The 19,395-nt window shown below is 39.5% G+C and overlaps 2 protein-coding genes across 2 annotated transcripts; both read left to right on the top strand.

Moving 5' to 3' along the window:
- The first annotated feature begins 547 nt into the window (after positions 1-547).
- LOC103703861 (ER membrane protein complex subunit 8/9 homolog) lies at positions 548-7,643 on the top strand. The gene is made up of 5 exons (XM_039118643.3): positions 548-872; positions 978-1,124; positions 1,228-1,287; positions 6,903-7,069; positions 7,187-7,643. Exons 1-5 carry the CDS (start codon positions 663-665, stop codon positions 7,215-7,217), a joined length of 615 nt encoding a protein of 204 aa, XP_038974571.1. The 5' UTR covers positions 548-662; the 3' UTR covers positions 7,218-7,643.
- A 2,301-nt stretch (positions 7,644-9,944) lies between these two features.
- Positions 9,945-10,478, top strand: LOC108511172 (uncharacterized). Its single transcript, XM_026803324.3, has one exon. The coding sequence runs from the start codon at positions 10,077-10,079 to the stop codon at positions 10,341-10,343; it is 267 nt and encodes an 88-aa protein (XP_026659125.1). The 5' UTR covers positions 9,945-10,076; the 3' UTR covers positions 10,344-10,478.
- Positions 10,479-19,395: the final 8,917 nt, after the last annotated feature.

The raw sequence follows: 19,395 nt of genomic DNA, 5'->3' as shown, positions 1-19,395 counted from the left end.
ATTTCAATTTTATTTGAGCTTCCTGTTCTTCACCAAGATGATATTGGCATGCACATTTAAATTCATCTAAGGCTTTAATTTTTTCCCTCCCTCTCCTCCTAGCTCTCTTATAGCTTACTATTTCGCTTAATCTATAGCTCATCATAAATTACATACTTAGTCTTACTTAGAATTTTCATATATTTAATGATATATTTTTTTAAAAAAAACTTCGTCGTTCCCTGAAGCATACATGAATTGTCAAATCTATACATTCTACTTTGATTGACAAAAGCTTCATGCGTACATATCTCATTGCTCAATTAGTGAACAACTTATATGTTTGTTATCATTGGTGATGTCAGGAATGATGCAACTAAAAGTTGCTAACTCTTCTATTATTTTTTCTAATGTTATTATAACACTTAATTAATTTATTAAAATATTAAATTTATTTTATAAATTTTATTAGTATCGTGTTGATAAAAAAAAAATTCACTATTCTTTTTTTTTTAAGAAAAAGAAAATATACCTGTACTTTAAAAGGCTCGCTCGCATATTTTTTCCCCGGCTTAAGGCTTAAATCGTCGTTTCCACCTGACGCCAGTGGTGCCGGCCCCAAATCGAGCAAGGCTCCGCACTTCTGAACTCCTCCGTCCAGGCGGCCAGAGAGCCAGAGAGGGATGGGGGCGGAGTGCCATTACGAAGTAGCGCAGGCCGCCTACATAAAGGTGGTCCTCCACGCCCTCAAGCACCGCGCCTCCCCCGTCGGCGGCCTCCTCGTCGGCCGCCTTCCCGAAGACAACGCCTCCACCGTCCAGATCGCCGACGCCATCCCCCTTACACACTCCCAAATCGGCCTGCTACCTTCCCTCGAGCTCGCCCTCATCCAGGTTCCCATTTCCCCTCCCATCTCTCTCTCTCTCTCTCTCTGCCTATCTCTTCTGTTGTTTTCTACGGATTGGGACTAAGTCTAGGGTTTTCTTTCTTATCGATAGGTAGAAGAACATTTCGGGGCTGAGGGGTTTAGTGTGGTGGGTTACTACCACGCCAACGAGAGGTACGATGACGCCGAGCTGGGAAACGCTGCCAAGAAGATCGGCGATCATATATTCCGATACTTTCCCCGGGCTGCGTTGCTTATGGTCGGACTTTCTCTTTTTCTTCATTCTCTCCATTCTTTATGGGTTTCAGGAATTCTTTGGTTTCATATATTTCATGTTGTTTATTGGTGTCTTGCTGGACCAGTTGGACAATAAGAGGCTGGAAGGGTTGCTGAAGGGGAAAGGACGGGATCTTGTAGTGCAGGTAATGGTAGTCCTCCTGTTGTTCTTTCATTGTGATCTTTCTTATTTGAATCGAAATTTTGAAGATTCTATTGTAGAGGTGGGAACGGGATTCTGGATTGGATCAGTTTTATTTCTTCCCTAGAAAATATTCCTAGAAGCTTCTGTGCATAGGATAGGAGCATGGTCAGTCTTGGAGGAAATCAAGGTTGACTTCTATATGGATGCTATTTACCCTGGCAAAGCAAGAACTCTTTCAAGCCTTTAATTATAGTTTGTTTGACCTAATTTTCGGATCTTTAAGAAAAAGAATTAAACATGAACAACAAGAAAAGGGGAAAGGCGAATAAATTGAAGGTTTTCATCAAATTTCTGTAGAAAGTAGCTGTGTACATTGTAGATTTGTAAAACTTACGAAGAGTAGTACTGGAATTAAAACAACTCGATCTTCTGATAACCCATAAGACACATCAACAAGTAACTTAACCTAGAGATTATTGGAACTATTACTTGTATTTTTTGGTTTTTACATTTTAATCATTATCCAAGATTTATCTGTTTCTGATTTTAGATCATTTTTAATTTTCCTTCAAACGGACATATCCATTCAGGTACTAATTTCTCTCTTGGGTGTCTGTAAAAAGATATTATCTTTTGGGTTGTTTTGTTCTTTGTCTCAAAAGACACGTCCTTTAGTTTGGTAGTTTCACTGCTTGCATCCAAGGGTCACCCTTATTAATGATGGGATGCATCCAGACCTATTGTTCACATAAATTTGATGGACGATGCAACTCTTACCCTTTAACATCCACTCAGACATCAAATGTTTATAAATGGGGCATGGTTTGTTTACTCCTGTACATCCTAAGAACAACAAGAGAGTTTGATGGAGGTTGCCTTTGGTTGAGTTATTAATCATATATAATTCTTTTGAAAGGAAGAGATTTCTCGAATTGCTCTTACTTTCATCCCCAGCTTTCAAAGTTCTTTTGTCCTTTCCCTTTGTATTTGAGCTGAAGGATTGATTCACATTCACCCTTCAGCTATCTTATTGGATGCATCTTAAGGTGGGCAAAGTTTTTTGTTGATTCTTGGATGTGTCTTATATTGATTGGGTCTGCCTTTTGATGTAACTATCGAATTGAAGGGCATGTCTTGTTGGAAAAATAACATAACAAACTGAGAGATGTTCTTCTTTTGGAGACACCCAAGAGAGTAATATACTATGTCAACAAACATGTTCATCCAAAAGAGAACAAAAGGGAATTAAAACATAAAGAAACCAATTTTGAATCAATATTTAAACATAGAATCAGAAAAATAATCTCCAATAATTCTCAAATGATTCAAGATATAAACCAAATAAAAGTTACACATTTGGACAAATAATTCTATGAATTGACTGAAATTATTGGTTTTAAGTATCATTTTCTCGTAGTAAGAACCGTCTATAAGAAATCATGGTGAAGTCTTTTGTGCAGAATTCACAAATTTTACACATAACACAAGCTGTTGCAAATACATTCTGTGTATTACATTACAACTTGCTAAAGTACCTTGTTTTCCTAAATGCTCTATAGATGCCGAACCTAATAAGTTGGAGCGTCACTAGAATTAGTCGGTTGGTTAGGTCTTGGGAACCTGGCTCAATTAAGCTGGTTCACGTTGACTTTTAAACCAATTACTTGTTTGTTACCCAACTCAAACTTTGGTTCATGTCTAGGTTTAAATTGATCCACCTTAATTATAATTTGATGAGACCCTTATATACATACACACATACACATAATTAAAAGTGTTCTTAAACCATTGGATTGTGTGGTCTGATCTAATGGTTGAGGGTTGTTTTGGTATGTAATAGTAGAGAGTGGATATTGTACTAACTTAAATCATCGTTCTTGTCCTCTCTTATTGCTCTATTTGGATATAATGAAGAGAAGATAGGAGAAGAGAAAAGGGAAGAGAGAAGAGAAGAAAATAATTTGCTCTCTTGTTTGGGTGTATTGGAGAGAAATGAAAAGAAATTTATTTGGACCATCTAGTGCAGAGGGGGGGAGGGGGAGAAATAAAAAGAGATTTGTTTCTTCCCTCCAAATCTCTTCACTTTTGGGGAGATAATTTTTTCTCTCCATTTCTTTTCTTCTCTCAACCTCTTCCCTTATTTTCCTAACCAAATGAGAGAAACTCAATTTCTCTCTTTACTTTTTCTTCTCTCCATTTATCTCAATCCAAACAGGATGTTAATTCTCACTAGGTGGAATCCTAGCCCCATTCACATGCCTTATCGATCTCCACCAGCACTTGGTCATCAAGCATCAATATTCACAGGCCATCTTGTTGGTCCTCTCCCTCCCTTATTACCTTTCTTTTTAGTCCTCTCTTAGGCCCTCTCTCGTGTCTTTCTTCTTTTTTTCTCCCTATTTCCCCCCTTGTAGATCTTGCCCCTATCATCATTGCTCCATGCTTTCACCCTCCTTGCCAACTTGCCACGATGACCAGAATTTAACTGTAGTAGCCCAACCAAAGACTCATCGAAACTCTTTGATCCCTCCACTGCTAGCTGCCACTTGACCTCTTTGCCCCTTGCTGCTTGTCCCAGTACTCTCTTCCATCCTGGCTAGCCATTACCACCAAAGCAGTGCCAACCCTAATGTGTTTTCCTTCCCAAAACTAAACCTGTTTGCTATTTGGTGAGCTGAGTTTGGTTCTTGATATAGGCTGAGTCAGCTTTCAAAAATCTAGGTTGGCCCAAACTCTGACTAGATTTGAACTGACTTGTTTACGACCCTAAGCCTCACATCCACAAGTCTATTACGGGTATTTTGTAATGACATGGATGCTACTTAATTGGATGTGGACCTAAAGCACTACCACCATAAGAGGTATTGAGGGGGTAATTTACTTGTAGTGTTTTCTGAATTTCTTCAACAACCCAAGAATTAGTAGCAGCTGAGACAGCCCTATGATCTGTAACAAGTTTGGGTAGCCATTAGTCGGTAATCATGTATGGGCTTTAATCTCTTCTTCTTGATAGTTTTACAATTTTGTGTTGCGCAAACCTTTTTGCAAGATCTAATATTTGTAAAAGTAAAACCAACATATAAAATAAAGATATGAGAATAATTAAATTTTGTAGGTAGCATCAGTTTACTATTTTTCACAACATTGTTACATCATATAATAATTGGGATAGCATGGAATAACACCGACATTTAAAGAAACATGAGTGGCTTGATTGGCGACCAAGTTTGCCATCCATAGATAAACTGCCTAGCAACCCTTATTACTCTTCGTTAGGGCCTTGCTAAGAAGAAGTTGGTGATATCAGCTCACTCCGATTTCTATTTTTAACAATACCAAAATTCACTTTGAAGGTGATTTCCACTATCCCTAGAAAAATGATGGCAGGTGATCCACAGGCTTATCCGCTCATCTGACCTACTCTAACTCGCCAGTGTGGCCTCATTGAGACTCGATTGGCAATTATTGCATGATGTGGGGTGTTCTAGCATCCAAAGAAGGCTGAAAATGTAACCATATGCGTTTAAAATTTCGATGACATGTTATAATATTTAAAATTAAGAAAAATGTTCTTTAAATAAGTAATAATTATATGCATTATACAGCTTCATGCATTTTGTATTGTAAACTAATATTGTAACTGCTTAGAATATTACAATAACAAATTAACTTGGAATTACAAAGGGATATGTATAAGTATGTTTGAGGTATTATACATGTACTGTTCATACTATGAGAAGTTGAGAGATTATGGAATACCTTGAATTTTTAACCTTTTTTCTATCTAAAATGATGACTTGTTTGGTCATTGGCATTTCAATTTGTATATTAGGTTCTCAAATTCCCAATCAAGGAAAAGGTACGAGTTCCTTGATTAGAAATAAAAGACTATTGAGGTGGGCTGGTGAAAGTTAAAAAAAGGAAAGCAGAGCACTACCATGTATTGCTACATACTGTTATATAGATGCATATTGAAACGATATAAGTTGATTATGCGAATCTTTTGAAACACAAATTTTAAGTTAATAGGGCTATTGGTTGATGGTGTGCTAGGTTGATCAGGTCAATCAAAAGGATTGTGGTCGATCAGATAAATATGGGTTCAGCACCTTCGCAACAAAGACTTAAAATTTCTAGTGCAAGCAGAGACTAAGCAAACTAGGAAATAAAAAAAATTGAACAGATATGAACTGAGAAACCTGATTGGTGTAATTTAATTGACAAGTACACTGTTTTAATGAAAATGGAAATTGATTAAGTACACCATCGATCCATGGAGACTCCAGGCAGGTTATAACTTATTGTCGAAGGCAAGATTCCTGCTTCTAAGGCATGCAGGACAATTTAGCTGTAGTCTTGTGAGTGCATGCTGTGCTATAGTTTTGGTCTACAGGTGCCAAGCAGTTTGACATCAGTTTAAACAGGTGACAAGCGACCTGCCGCTAGTTTGGCCAAGGTTCTAGTTTCCCATAGGGTTTTCGAATAAAGGAATGCACGTATAGCGAGGGGTTCTTGGACCATGGATAAGGGTATCATAGACTATGACACTTGGCCATCCTAGGGCAGCACGAAAAATTAGGTATCTACATCTAGTTCTCTCTCTCTCTCTCTCTCTCTCTCTATATATATATATATATATATATATATATATATATATATATAGACACACTAAGGTTTGCCATACTGGTTGGTACCGTACCATACCGGGCATATAGTACTGTACCGCTACGCAGTCTCGTACCATACCGATATTTGGTATGCCTCGCTGTCTTGTACAATATTGCATACCGATACTATAATAGGATGGTACCGGTATGGGGTCCGGTACCGAGATGGTGAACCTTGATACATGTATGTGTTATATAAAAATTCCATACATACACATGTAGATCTAGTGTGATTGTATTAGCTTTCCTGTGAGCTGATATTTGATATTCTTGTGTAGCATTTGCATGCATCATCATCTTTTGCATCTTGTTTGAAGCCTATTCTGCCTATTAGGGGACTTTCAGATTGGATCAACACAAATGGTTTTTTCTATTGGAAGCATAGGGAAAGCCAATTATTAATGCTCAAGGAACAGTTCATAGAGTGAAGATTTGGATGGTTTTATTTTAATTGCTGGATACACTTCTAATGACATGCAAATTGGTAGACTCTTTATCCTGATTATTGTGTTTCAATACTGTTGCTTGAGGTTCTATCCCCATTGACCTCTTCTTTGAATTCGGTATTATGGTACTTGAAAGGTTTTGTCTTTTTTTTGAGGTTGCGGATGTGCCAGTTTGTTTTGCTTTCTACTTGTATTACCTTAGAATTCAGTCGGTACATGATTTCTTCAGCAATTGTATCTCTCCAGGAAATTTCAAAAGATCATAATTAATAAGTCAAGACAAGAATTCCTGTTAGCAAAACTGAAACATATGCCACTAATTTGAGATGGTGCAGAGGCATAGGATTCTGGTTTCACTCCATTGTTGGATCTTGTTATCTGTGGTTAGCCATTGTTTTTAGTTTTGGCTCATTATTTCATGTAAATATATGGTTTATGATACATAGCTTATTTGCAGTAAGTGCCTTTCTACTCTCTCATCTTGCTTCTCGACTATTGTGCAGCTGTACACAAGGGATTCGTCAAAAAGCTGGCACCAAGCTGGATCAGATGGAAGTAGTCAGATGACCATAAAAGAGCCATCAGCCAATGTATTGTTGTTGGATTATATTTCTTCTGAGAAATGGCAAGACATAGTTGATTTTGACGACCATCTTGATGACATTAGCAAGTAAGCTCTGACTATGATATAATATCTTTTACTATTTTCCTCATTCATTCTGTACATGTTGCTACAAGTGCATATCCCAGATTCGCATATATCTTTAATCAATATATGTTTTTACAGGGACTGGTTGAACCCTGATCTCTTCAAGTAATTGGTTCAGTGTTTGCTGGTAACTTCATCGTTGGACTTACTAGTCAATATCTGATATTTTGCTGAACCAATTTGCTTGAACTGGAATCCTGAAATCGTTCAAAATGTTTGGCTGCCGTACCAGCCATGGGAAAGTGGAGTACTTCGGTTGGAACAAGTAACTTTTGATCACATTTAAAATCTAGCAGAAGAGAAATTTCTATATTGTCTTTTAAGTGAACGGATAGTTTGCAGTTGCTCTCTCTCCTCTCTTTTTTTTTTCCCTTGGCTTAACTTGTGTCAGGCAAGGATTTGCAATTTTATATACGTTTGCAGCCTTGCGTATGTAATCTGTCTGGTTCCAGTTATTTCCAGTTTAATATAGATGCTGAGGATATTGTCGGCCTTATGCCTTCATTAGAAATTTTTATGATCTTTAAGGTTCTAATACTTTGATTGTTGTTTTCCTAATGTGGCTTGCAGTCGGTTGAAGGTTATTAGCTATTATTTGCCGTTGCATCAATATTAAAAGCATTTCCCTTTGGGCCTCCATGTCAGTGGTTTTGGTGCAATATGTTCTTGGATGGCGAGGGAGGAGGGGGAGGGAGAGTAGGTATGGAAAATGGCGCGGGCGGCGTTGATCTCGTGGATGGTGAGGGGGTCGAGGGGGTGGCGGGGGACGTCGGACTCGTGGTCTCGGGTGGTGGTAGCGGAGTGGGAGGAGTTCTGGATCAAGTCGGGGCTGGACTTGGGTTGGATGCGGTTCTTAGAGTTGCACCGAGGCGAATAGCGCGTGCAGTCGAGGAAGTCGGCCTTGTCGGTGGTGGGGTAGCGCACGTGAACCCAGGAGCGGGAGAAGAGCAAGCAAAAGGAGGAAGGGGCCGATGGTGAGGAAGAGGAAGAGGAAGCGGAGGAGAGAGGTGGTTTCCATCTTTCTGCTCTCGAGTGCTTGTGATGGTGGCGATGGCGGGTAGGTTTAATAAGTGATTGATCTGTTGAGGTTTATGAAGCACCCCGATCTTCTCCGCCCCCCGTTCCTCCTTATTAATTCCCTTCTTTGTCTTCTCCTTGCGTCGTCTTCTCTTCTTCCGAAAACGCGAGCCCTCTCCCTCCTTTCTTTCCTCCTCGCTTTCCTTTCTTCTCTCCTCTCATTCCTTTTCTTCCTTGACAACCGGGCCGGTCGAGCCAGCTTCCCTCCTTCCTTCTCTCTTCCTTCCCTTCTTTCCTTCTTCTCCCCTGCCAACCAGGCCAGCAGGCCGCGTGATGCGCTCTTCTTCTTTTTTCCTTATTCCGGCTCTCCTCACGGGCGCCATCCTTCCTTTTCTTTTTCTAGAGTATATGACCTGGTGATAATTCAATAGACGGACTTGGTAAATACGTTCGTGAGATATTTTTCAGAACATCTTGTCATAAATATTATGTTGGCATTTCAAATAAAGATATGGTGACGATCCAGACCCGGGTTTGATTCCCAGCTTTCCATCCTTTATTGGCTCAGAAAAAGAGAGATGGTGGGTCACCTTTTCATCAGATCCACATCCGTTTGAACCTAAACTAATAAGGGTTAACAAAGCAATCATTATTCCTATTTGAGCCTAAGGATCTAATTTACTCAAGTGCCCCTCAATTTAGCCTTGCTTAAATGCAACCTAAGCTAGCCTAAAGGTCTGCTGCTGGATTTGATTAGACAAAAATTAATCCAAAACAGTCCAGTAGTATAAGAGAAGGAATAGCATGTGTATATATTTTATTCTTTCATGGAAACCTCAGTCTTGGTTGGGGACGGTTTTTTTTTTTTAAAAAAAAGAACTCTGTATAGGGATGCGATATCCAAATTTTGCCACGCCTACAGTTTGCCTTCGATGTCTTTATCCAATCCAAATAGTTGATTGTGTTGGGTTTGGTCTTCTTGGATTGAAATGTGGACTATATTGTGGGAGATTCATCCAGTTTTCACTTTTCAGCCGCAAGGCCACGTTCTCCTCGGCTCCATCTGACCTAGGCTGCACTACTGTCCTCCACCCGTTGCTCGAGCCTGCATCAATTACTGTGCAATAAGACCAGGGTTGAAGCCCGCCCGAGCCTGCGGGCCTTACCGGTGTGCCCGCCACTGTTCGACGGATTGTCTGAGTGGACGGAGGGGAGGAGGGGGAGGAAACTTTTGATCTTTTGAGTGGTGAGGGGTTCTCGATGGCGTGGTGGTGGGTCTCAGCTTCGTTATATTGGGCGACGGATCGGGCGAACGGCGCAGGTTGGCGGGAGGCGGACAAGTCTGAAGAGCGTTTGGATTGCATCCGGTCCTTCGAGATGCAACGGAATCGGTCGTACTGTAGGTTTTCCCAAAATTTCTGGCTACATCATTATCATAACGAAGGTAAATTTGGGTCGGAATACGAAGTTTTGGGAGCACGAGCCGTCCATCCACCTTCACAGAAATATTCATATCTCGTCCTTGACGTCCGCGCTTTAGATCCCATTTTTCCTTTCTCAACGTAATTAAGAATCAAATCTCGAAACTTTGCAACAAGACGAAATATATAAAAAACGCAGACCCGAGAGACTGGAAAACAGCTCAAAAACTTTGAACGAGGGTAGAAGATGACCCATTAGAAGGTTCCAGGAATCAAGCCGGTCGGCTCATGTGACCACTCCCACCAGTTCCGCTGGCCACCGAAGTTTCAATGCTGATTTAGATCTCCCTCTAGATATTTAAATAAGCAAATTACATCAGGCACAAATATTTCTCTATTCTTCTCTTCTCCTTGGCCACCCCAATACCCTGCCTTCACACCGTTCGGTCCCTCCCGTTCTCCCTCTCGCTGCAACCTCCGGGGTGGAGTTCTTGCAGTGAACCGATGAGCCGTGTCTGATAGATCATATCATGATTCACTCCCTTCGGAGGAGACAAGGGGTGGTGTCGTGCTCGTGGGTCATTGTGGTGTTTCTTATGCAACTGGTCTTCCTTCACTCTACCATGCTCGCGGAGGACGCTCGTGCTTCTGCCTTCTTGGACTTGGCTCCCCTTTCAGCTGCTCCGAGCGGACCGGTTATGTACGACAGCCGTGACAACCACGAGAACGAAGATGACTTGGTCGGAGCGGATAAGAGGGAGGTCCCTACCGGCGCAAATCCCCTTCACAATAGATGAATATGCTTTCTGCAAGTCTACCCCTTACTCCCATGTATGTTATATTGCCTTCTTTAACTTGCTGCCATAGATCGAGATAAAAGAGGAGAGTTGGCTGTAATGCATACCAGGAGAGGTATCTTTGAGAGAAAGGTGACACCAAGGTTGGTGAAGACTGAGGGAGATCAACAGTAGCTGAATCTTTTAAATGGGATTCTTCACCTCTTCTATGTGGACTCCTGCTTTTTCTTCTGGCTAGATGGTGCCTTCTAGCTTTGTTACCATCTACGAGTCATTTGTTGAATGTGGTTTCCGTTTCTCCTTTCGCTTTTCTTCATTTTTCTTGGGCGAAGAAGTATGAGAAAAATAAAAAAAAAAGCTTCATTTCTTTGTTTTTCGTGCATTTCTCTTCTGCAATACTCGATGCCATTAGCTTGAAATTTGGCTAGATGAAAATAAGTTTGGTCGGTTTTAAGTATTGACACTGGCGCTTGGTAAGCAAATCTGCCTGAATTCTACGAGTCGACATCCGGTTTGGCAAGGGAAGGGTCTCTTTAAGTGAGAACGAACTTATCTAAGTTATCAACGCAATATTACTCCGTCTTTATTTGCCTTTTCTCCCTACTTTCTCAGCAACTGAGAGAGAGAATCATACGGTAACTAGACGCGGTTATTCTCCATTTACCGTGCACGGCCTTTGAAATCCTCAAACTGACCATTAAGGATTCAAAAAGTCTATGGCAATAGAAAGGATGGCGTAGCCTACTCGAATTTCATCAAGCTTATGAAATCATATTACAGAAATTATTCGAAAATGGACAAAATATTTCGCAGCATTTTCACTTATAAATGTCATGCATCTAAGCTTGCATGACTGGCTCTTGCAAGGTCGGTCAGACGAGAAATGCATGCTTAATTTGACGCACGGCCTTCATAGTAAAGTGGTGCCTCTCGAAACAAGAAGTATAGAGAGAATTTGAGCCATCCGGTTTATCAAAAAACAAGAAGTTAGAAGATATGGATGCCACGGATCCTGTAGTTCTATAGTTTTTATATCTAAACCATCCAATTTTATAGCCACACTAACGTCTTCCATGTTGAGCTCAGAAAACTGCAGTTTGGTGCGGGAAGAAATGGAAATTTGATACAAAAGTCGTTTCCATACCGGCTTATTTGCGGGATTGCAAGCACCAACCTTGCTTATTGACGCATAAATTTGAATACTATTTTATATAAAAAACATTGGACATTTTGACATCGGCCTAAACTGATCTTCTTGATCTTGGTCTTAACCAAATTGAACAACATCGATGAAAATCGAAATGCCATTCTGTCGTGCTAATAAAGACCAATAGTTATGGTGACACCACAGTTAATGCATGATCGGCATGATTGTCCTCACATGTTGCTTGCATGGGAGGGTTATCACGTTATAAACGCGATGCTGACCGTTACCATACAATGAAGGCACAATGCACTAAATCAGATAACAGATCCGTATTGTATCCTTTATAAAGGGGCAGCTCTGGGATCCTCAGAGAGATTTTTGCTTTATTATTTTGCTTAAGCAATAGAGGGCCTTTTGCTAGAAACCTTCCGACAAGTGGATTTCTTGCAGGTTAGCCTCAACTGTCATCAATTTTTTCTTTTCTTGGTATCATTTGATCTAACTTCTTTTCGATTCTTACCGATCTTAGAATGAGCCGGGTTGCATCTCGGGACTCGGTTCAAAATTTAATGGCAACAATAGCAGTTTTTTTTTTTTTTTCCTTGGAAGTATTTGGTAGTGTAGATAATAAAGGCATAGGTGCGAAGCAATCCAGCAAATCCCCACTAAAGGTGGTCGCATCCTCAGGATCCATCATCCATGTGAATTATACTAATATTCATGGACTGGTCCCCTCCATGCATAAATGAATGGCATGGAAACCCGGACCCGTTTACTTCGTGCAAACGTTTCCCGAAGCTCTAAAGATTCCAGACTCCCAAATGTCAAATGCCGAGGAGCAATCCTGTGCTATATTTATTCTTTAAGATAGTCCTTACGGTTGCCATTAATGACATTAATGATCACGGGATTATAACTAATGGGTCGTGATACTGGATGAGCTCATTTAGAGATTACATGACAGTAAATTAATTGTATACTTGACATTAATGATCACGGGATTACATTTAATGGGTCGTGATACTGGATGAGCTCATTTAGAGATCACATGATGGTAAATTAATTGTATACTTACAGTGTCCTCCATGCAAGATGGGTCCCCTTTCTTTTTTCTTAGAAAAGAACATCTTGTCCTCTTGAAGTTTATATAAACAATGCAATTAAAAATGATTCTATCAGCATTATTCATACTCATATCCGGCTTTACTTAACAAATGTAGATATAAATAAATTTATTAATTGAATATTAAATATTAAATATTTGTTTAAAAAATAGATGCAAATATAAATCAAATATTGATAGTGCTGATATAATAAAATAATTAAAATTTAAGAATTACTAAATCAAAGATAATACTATATGAGATATGTTAGTGTTGCTATTTTTTTTTCTTAAAATTCATGAGAGCTTTATAAGACTAAATAAAATTATAAATAAAATTTAATACTTGGACACATATCAGATAGTTAGATATTCATATGCATTTCCAACTTATCTAAATAGATGTAGATATGCATAAGGATATTAGTTGAATGCTTAAATTTGTATCCATATCAATATCAATTTGAATATATAAATAGCTCCATGCTGTGTTGCCGTGTCCATATTATCCCTGATGAATCATGCCATGATAAATCCTATGCACAACTGAATATTAAGAAAGACCAAACATTTCCAAATAGCAGATCTCAAAAAATAGGAATAATAGATTCCTTCTAAAAGACAAATCTAAGTCATATGAACCAACCTGTTTTTATTTTTATTTTTTATTTTTTGGTGATTTGGGTCTACTAATATAGTAACATCCTGCCATAATGAACTAGCTAGGAACTCTACAATTAGGTGTAGATTTCTTCTAAAACACAATTTCGAGCACTAAGTCTGGTTGAGTAATATTCTGACAATAAATCTGATATGGAGGCAGTTGAACAATACATCGTGCAGACGTCGTCAATCTTTTTTCATAAGATTTCAGCTGAATTTATTGACTCTAGCACCAGAGATCATGAAGCATGACCATCAGCGTACCTTCGTAGCAGCTATAGAGCATAGCGTTTCAAACACTTGACCCTGCTTTCGACTGTCAAAACTATTTGGAGGTCAACGCGGGGGGGTTTGCACTCATAAGCACGAAGCAGGATCAAAGTCACTACTAGACGCAGTCCAATTCCACATCAGCTCTTTTTCGTTGATGGAATACGTCGGTCCTTAGATGTTGATTTGAGCACACAAAACTTCTATTGCATCATCATCTAGTTTGAAGATCATCAAAATTCACCATCTTAGTACCAAACCCTGTACAATATAGTATAGTATAAATTATTTTAGCATACTGAATGTCGGTATGCCATTCATACTGGATACCGGTACCAAATAAATATGGTACGGTACACATCAGATCATTTGATTTGAGCCAATATGGTATACTATGGAGGTCATATATGCATCAATGGTGCCTATATTGGCCAAGGCTACATGTGACTCTGCAAATTATTTAGTCTCAAAGGATTTGAAGTAGGAATTTGTTTGATCTTTCAGAGGCTCTCCTAGTACTGAATGCTTCAATGTTGTCTTTTTCTACAGGAGCATGCTTAGGAGGACTTTGGCCCACTGGATGAATGGTACCTGCTTACTCATGAATGCTTGCACTTGGGGGTCCATGTTCGAACCTGGATGGTGGCAGTCCCCTCGTACAATTAAGAAAGGAAAAGGGTTAAGGAGCTAAGCTGCAGATTTTCTCGCTTTGTTTCTTAAATCTTGTACCACGGTTTTTAGCTTAGCCGATCCCGGACCCATGTCTTCTTGAAACTCTAAAACGAGGTTGCATTGTGTAATAGGGAGCTTAATTCCCCTAAGCAAGCTGCTACTACCATGGAAGGGAAATGATATGCTATATTTCATTGATCCCATGAGCTTGCCTAAGGTGGTTTTAGAAGTGAGGCTATTCTTGAACATGAGTCAAGGAATGCACATGATATCGTGGCATGCAATGTCCATTGGCGCTAGAGGAAGGGCCTACAGTTTCGTACTTGAGAAAAGAGAGAAACCGAACTACTTTGCAATCCATCATGAAGTCTCGGAGGAGTTGAGGTGCATCCCATGCATCATAGTGACGAGCTCGGCCTGAATCTCATGCCTCCTTGCAGAGCTTGTCACATGCTCCACCACAATAGCTGGCCGCACCTGTTACTCTCGAGCAATTCAATGTACTTGTACAACAAGTGCAGGCTTTAACAACCGTAATTCGAGATCTACAATAAACGGCTGCAAACTAGGGACGATCCGAAGAGCCCAATCCTGCTCGACATTCTTGACCACCGACACATCATGCACGATGACCAAGTCATCATCCCCGAAGCATTGGACGATCTCAGCAAAGCTGGCATACTCAACCGAGGAGTGTTGATCAAGAAGAGAGGCACCGCACGCCCAACCACCACTCAGACAAAGGACTCTCGAGCACTCTTTAGCATCTATTCTCTCTTCTTCTCCCACTGTTGCTTTAGATTTACATTAACTTAAGCATCATAGGCTCTCCTGCTGGAAACCTTTTGGCAAATAAACTTCCTTGCAGATCGTAATTGCTTTTCAAAGCCACGACGTCATCGGTCCATTGATGTCCTAAAGCTACATCCCAGCTCTTAGCTGATCCGCCTTCACCATGGTATCGGCCGACCTCAGCTCAAATTCTAGCAGTAGCAATGTGCATGGACATACTAGAATGAGTTGGATGATTTTTGTAAGCTTGGTGCATGTCTGCTGCTGCCTCTATTAATATGTTCTCCGATAGAAACAGAGGGATTAAACATTTAGATCCTTTCTTCTCATGAATAAACCATTTCTATTAGGAAGTATCTACATTACCATCTAGTTGACAAACATGATTGAAGATCAATATTGTTGCTTTAATTTATGAAGTTGGACGAGCTCCTTTAATCAGGCATGTCATCTTTGCGGATGCGTCGTTGGTGACCTCTTAAGCCTCGCTGAGATTAATAGGACCGGCTGCCTGGTCCATTCCAAGTATAATTGAACTTCAGCTTTGTGGGTCCAATCCTCGCTCATTGGTCATTCCACAGGGTGGGTTGTTTGTTGGCCACCAACCTCTGAGCGTTATTTTGGCTGCAACCAAGGAAAATGATCATACTGGGGAAATTTCAACATTACGTACTTGCTCATTACGAACTGTCCGTATTAGCTACAATGTCCATGGATGCAGTGTACGGACCTGGCATTTCGTTCCACAATTCCGGTCAAGAAAATAGTATAATTTTCTTCATTGAATTGGTGCGCACCATTCAGAAAAAGTTCTGTTGGGAAAGTCGACTTTTTTTTTTTTTTTGACTTTTATGGGTATATTCATACACATATGATATAAATTATCGCTGTATAAAAAAAAAAAAAGAAAAAGATAAAAAAGGGACATCACTGGCCCACCATTAATTAATTAGAAACCTGCAGCCCAAGACGCGTAACCGAGACGGCGAGGGACAGAATTATTGGCCGGTAGCTGGGTCGTCCAAGTTCCCCTCTCTCAATTATGGCCTTCTCCCTGAGGGACAGAATTATTGGCCGGTAGCTGGGTCGTCCAAGTTCCCCTTCTCAATTATGTCACACGGGTGCATTTATGGCCTTCTCCCTGAGAGCATGCTTTACGTCTCAGCTAGGATATTGATATGCAGGTTTCAGGCAGTCACAAATATAATTTATCTCCTCCTTTTCTCCCACTATACGAACTTATGTCCAAGATATCATCCTAACTATAGCATTAATATCCAAGTAAACTAGTATTATCCTATTATGGTTGAGGCTCAATCTTGTTGATACAAAAAAGCAATGATAAATGATCAATATCGAAAAATTCACAATATTAATCATGATTTGCAATATCTAAAATATCTTAAAATTGAAATTATCAAATTTTTGGATTCTCCTGCTTGTACATCCAGGTGTTCAGGAGCATATAATTTCAGTGATGCAGTAAAATGTATACATATCTGAAAGTTCTGGGGTTCTCAATTTATATGACCTAAAATATATTTCAACATATTCCTCTAGCTAGTAATACCATTCCCTTATTAAAAAAAAAAAAACTCTAGGGAAAATTAAGGGAAATTTGGTGGAAATGTCATTCTCACATATTTGGTATCTTTCATGGGGCCTTTACATTTATAGCCACCATACATATTAGGGGATGGTTTTGGCCATCCACATCACACCAAGATGAGAGATCCACATAATCACATTGAGCCGAGAAGCCAAGATATCCATCCTCTACATCAAGCCAATGCTCTCAAAGTGGGTTGACAACAGGCTCCTCGGCCATATATCCCTAAAGCATCAATCTCGGCATCATACATTCAGTTGTTCATGATCTAGTGGCCCGAAACAAGCCTTGAACGTGAGGTGTACTTGATGATCGCGATGAGAACGCCGAGGAGGAGGAAGTGGAGCTGGAAGATTGGTGGTGTGGCGAGTTCCATTGCGGGAGACTCTACTGCTATTCTTCTGCGTTATATACTGCTTGATGGATGGATCTCCCATGCGGAGTGCTGAACCGTGGAATGAAGGAATTATTGCCTCGGCACCCATTTGAATTGTGCATGCAGCTAATCATAGCTGCTGTTTCTATAATAAAATATTGAAATATATATTTGATGAATGGAGCCTATATAAATAAGCTGCTGTTATTAGTTGTCTGCACGGTCAATTGCTGCATGCAGGCAAAAATTTCTCTGTGGAATGTGGCATCGACCATGCAGTCAACTAGATATGTGGTTGTTTGCTGCAGTCTAGAATCTGGTGGATTCCTTGGGCATTCAACCTGGACTAGGTCAACTTGTTCCGAGACCTGAACCACCTGGTAGGTCCCACAGTGATTTCCGCAGGGCTTCCTTCTAGGTCCCACCCTCCTTTAGTCTCCGGTTTCTCGCTATTTCGTTTTGGACTCCGGTTGTTTCTTTCGTGCCTAAGAAATAAGAATGATCGAAGTTTTATTCCTTCCTTCCTGCAAGAGAAGATGAATTCTTCTTTCATGTGAGAGAAACAGCATTACCCTCCTAGTTTTAGAATTTCAATAAATACCAATAAGAATAAGAGAAGGATTCATCTTCGTTACTATTTATCTACCTGCATAGATCTTAAAGTAGCTGATGGATGTTCTTAGGTGAATCCAAAGATGCAGTCCCACTCTATGAAGGGATTCTCTTTTGGAAAATGCTAATAAACACATCTTAAGCAGGAAAGGTTTCTCTTTATATTCTAGTATAAAGGAGTGAGAAGAGATTTAGAATGCTGGTGATCCGATAAGATGAAGAATGGTTTATTTGGGGGTTCCCGTGTTTGGATGGGGAACCGCATGGCGTGAGGGGAATGTCGTATCCCATCCATGCTTTCTCCATCCTTAATTTGTTCCCTTGTTATGGCCGAGATCACCATGATGCATTTTATTTATATTAATATCTCGTTACATAATTCTATTTTTTTTAATATTTTAATAATTGATTACGTTTCTAAATTTTCTTCTCAAAAATTTTTGAAATCTCTGTCATCCTCGCCAACCCATTATATACCATATAGAGCGCTAGACCCACTCGTGTGTCTCGACTATTCTGCGTACACGTGGCCTTGTAGGTCTATCCACGCTTGCATGATCTATGCTTTGACATGTACACCTCGAAAACATATGCTCTTCTTTGCATAAACTCGTATGGCACAGTCCATCATGCGCAGGCAATTGACTCTAAACATGCATAAAGTTTCTAGTTGTTTGATTTTAGTAGTAGCTTTAACATTAATTACTCTTCTATCTTATGGTTTACTAGGTCACTCTAGGAATCATCCATATCATGCATGTTTTATTGCTTTATGATCTTTGGATCTAGTTCGAAGTTAATTGATGCTTCTACATGTCTTTTACCTGCATGATTTGGCTCTTTGATCATTATCTCTCCAGGACTTAATACAACATCTATCTAATTAAACTCCTACTCGAAATTAACTAATTTCTCAACTCAATATGGTTTCCATCTGATCAAGCTTCCTTTACTTCAAATCTTCATTTCTAGATCAGTATTGCATTTGTCTAGATTTTTTTTGGAAGTCTAGAACTAAAACTTACTCTCATATAAATTTTGTTTGAAAAATTTTAATATATCACCTTGCTAGATCTTGAATGGAAATCGTAAAAATATTCCATACTTTTTTCATCTCTTTAGAATATGCTCTTCAGTATTGTAGCTTGAAGAATCTAATTCTCCCCTATGGATTTCAAAAACTGCTTTCTTCCTGACATCCTAATTATCAGGAGAATCTGTTAGCATTATTTCTATTTCCACCGAAATATTTAACAAATCATGCCCTATAAAGTATGACATGGAATTTAAACTCATATAATTGATATTTATTGAGCAACTCAGGAAGTGGACAATTAGTGACAAAAATGGTCATGTTGATGTTAATGAAACTGGTCATCATGATTTAAATATGAAATTACAATATAGTCCATATTTGAACATGAGAATAATAAATTACTAAAAACTCCACAACCATGCCAAAACATAAAACCACCAACAAGATGATTCTATTATTGGAGAGAATTACTGGATACTTGGTAGCTCCATCATCGCATGCAATCTAAATTTTTATTGATAACTCAATAGATCTCATGCAGCCACCATCCTCTTCTCCACCAAGTTGCCCACAGGGTCAAGCATCAAGTCGATGGGTAATATAGCTTGAATTAGCACAAAATCATAGACCCAAAGTAGACGAGATAGCTGATGATGATATCAATATAATCAGATTAAGGTGCAAAGGCCTTGGAAACAATAAGAAGCTAAAAAGGTTATGGTGAAGTAGGTAAGACATATTTTGATTAGTGCTTTTCATGCATTCTATGCTTG

The sequence above is a fragment of the Phoenix dactylifera genome, chromosome 6, assembly GCF_051530095.1.
Source record: "Phoenix dactylifera cultivar Ajwa chromosome 6, Ajwa_hap1_PhDact_Kaust_v1.1, whole genome shotgun sequence".
NCBI classification, from domain to species: Eukaryota; Viridiplantae; Streptophyta; class Magnoliopsida; order Arecales; family Arecaceae; genus Phoenix; species Phoenix dactylifera.
The sequence above is the reverse complement of the archived record's forward strand: the minus strand, read 5'-3'. Positions and strand labels throughout refer to the sequence as shown.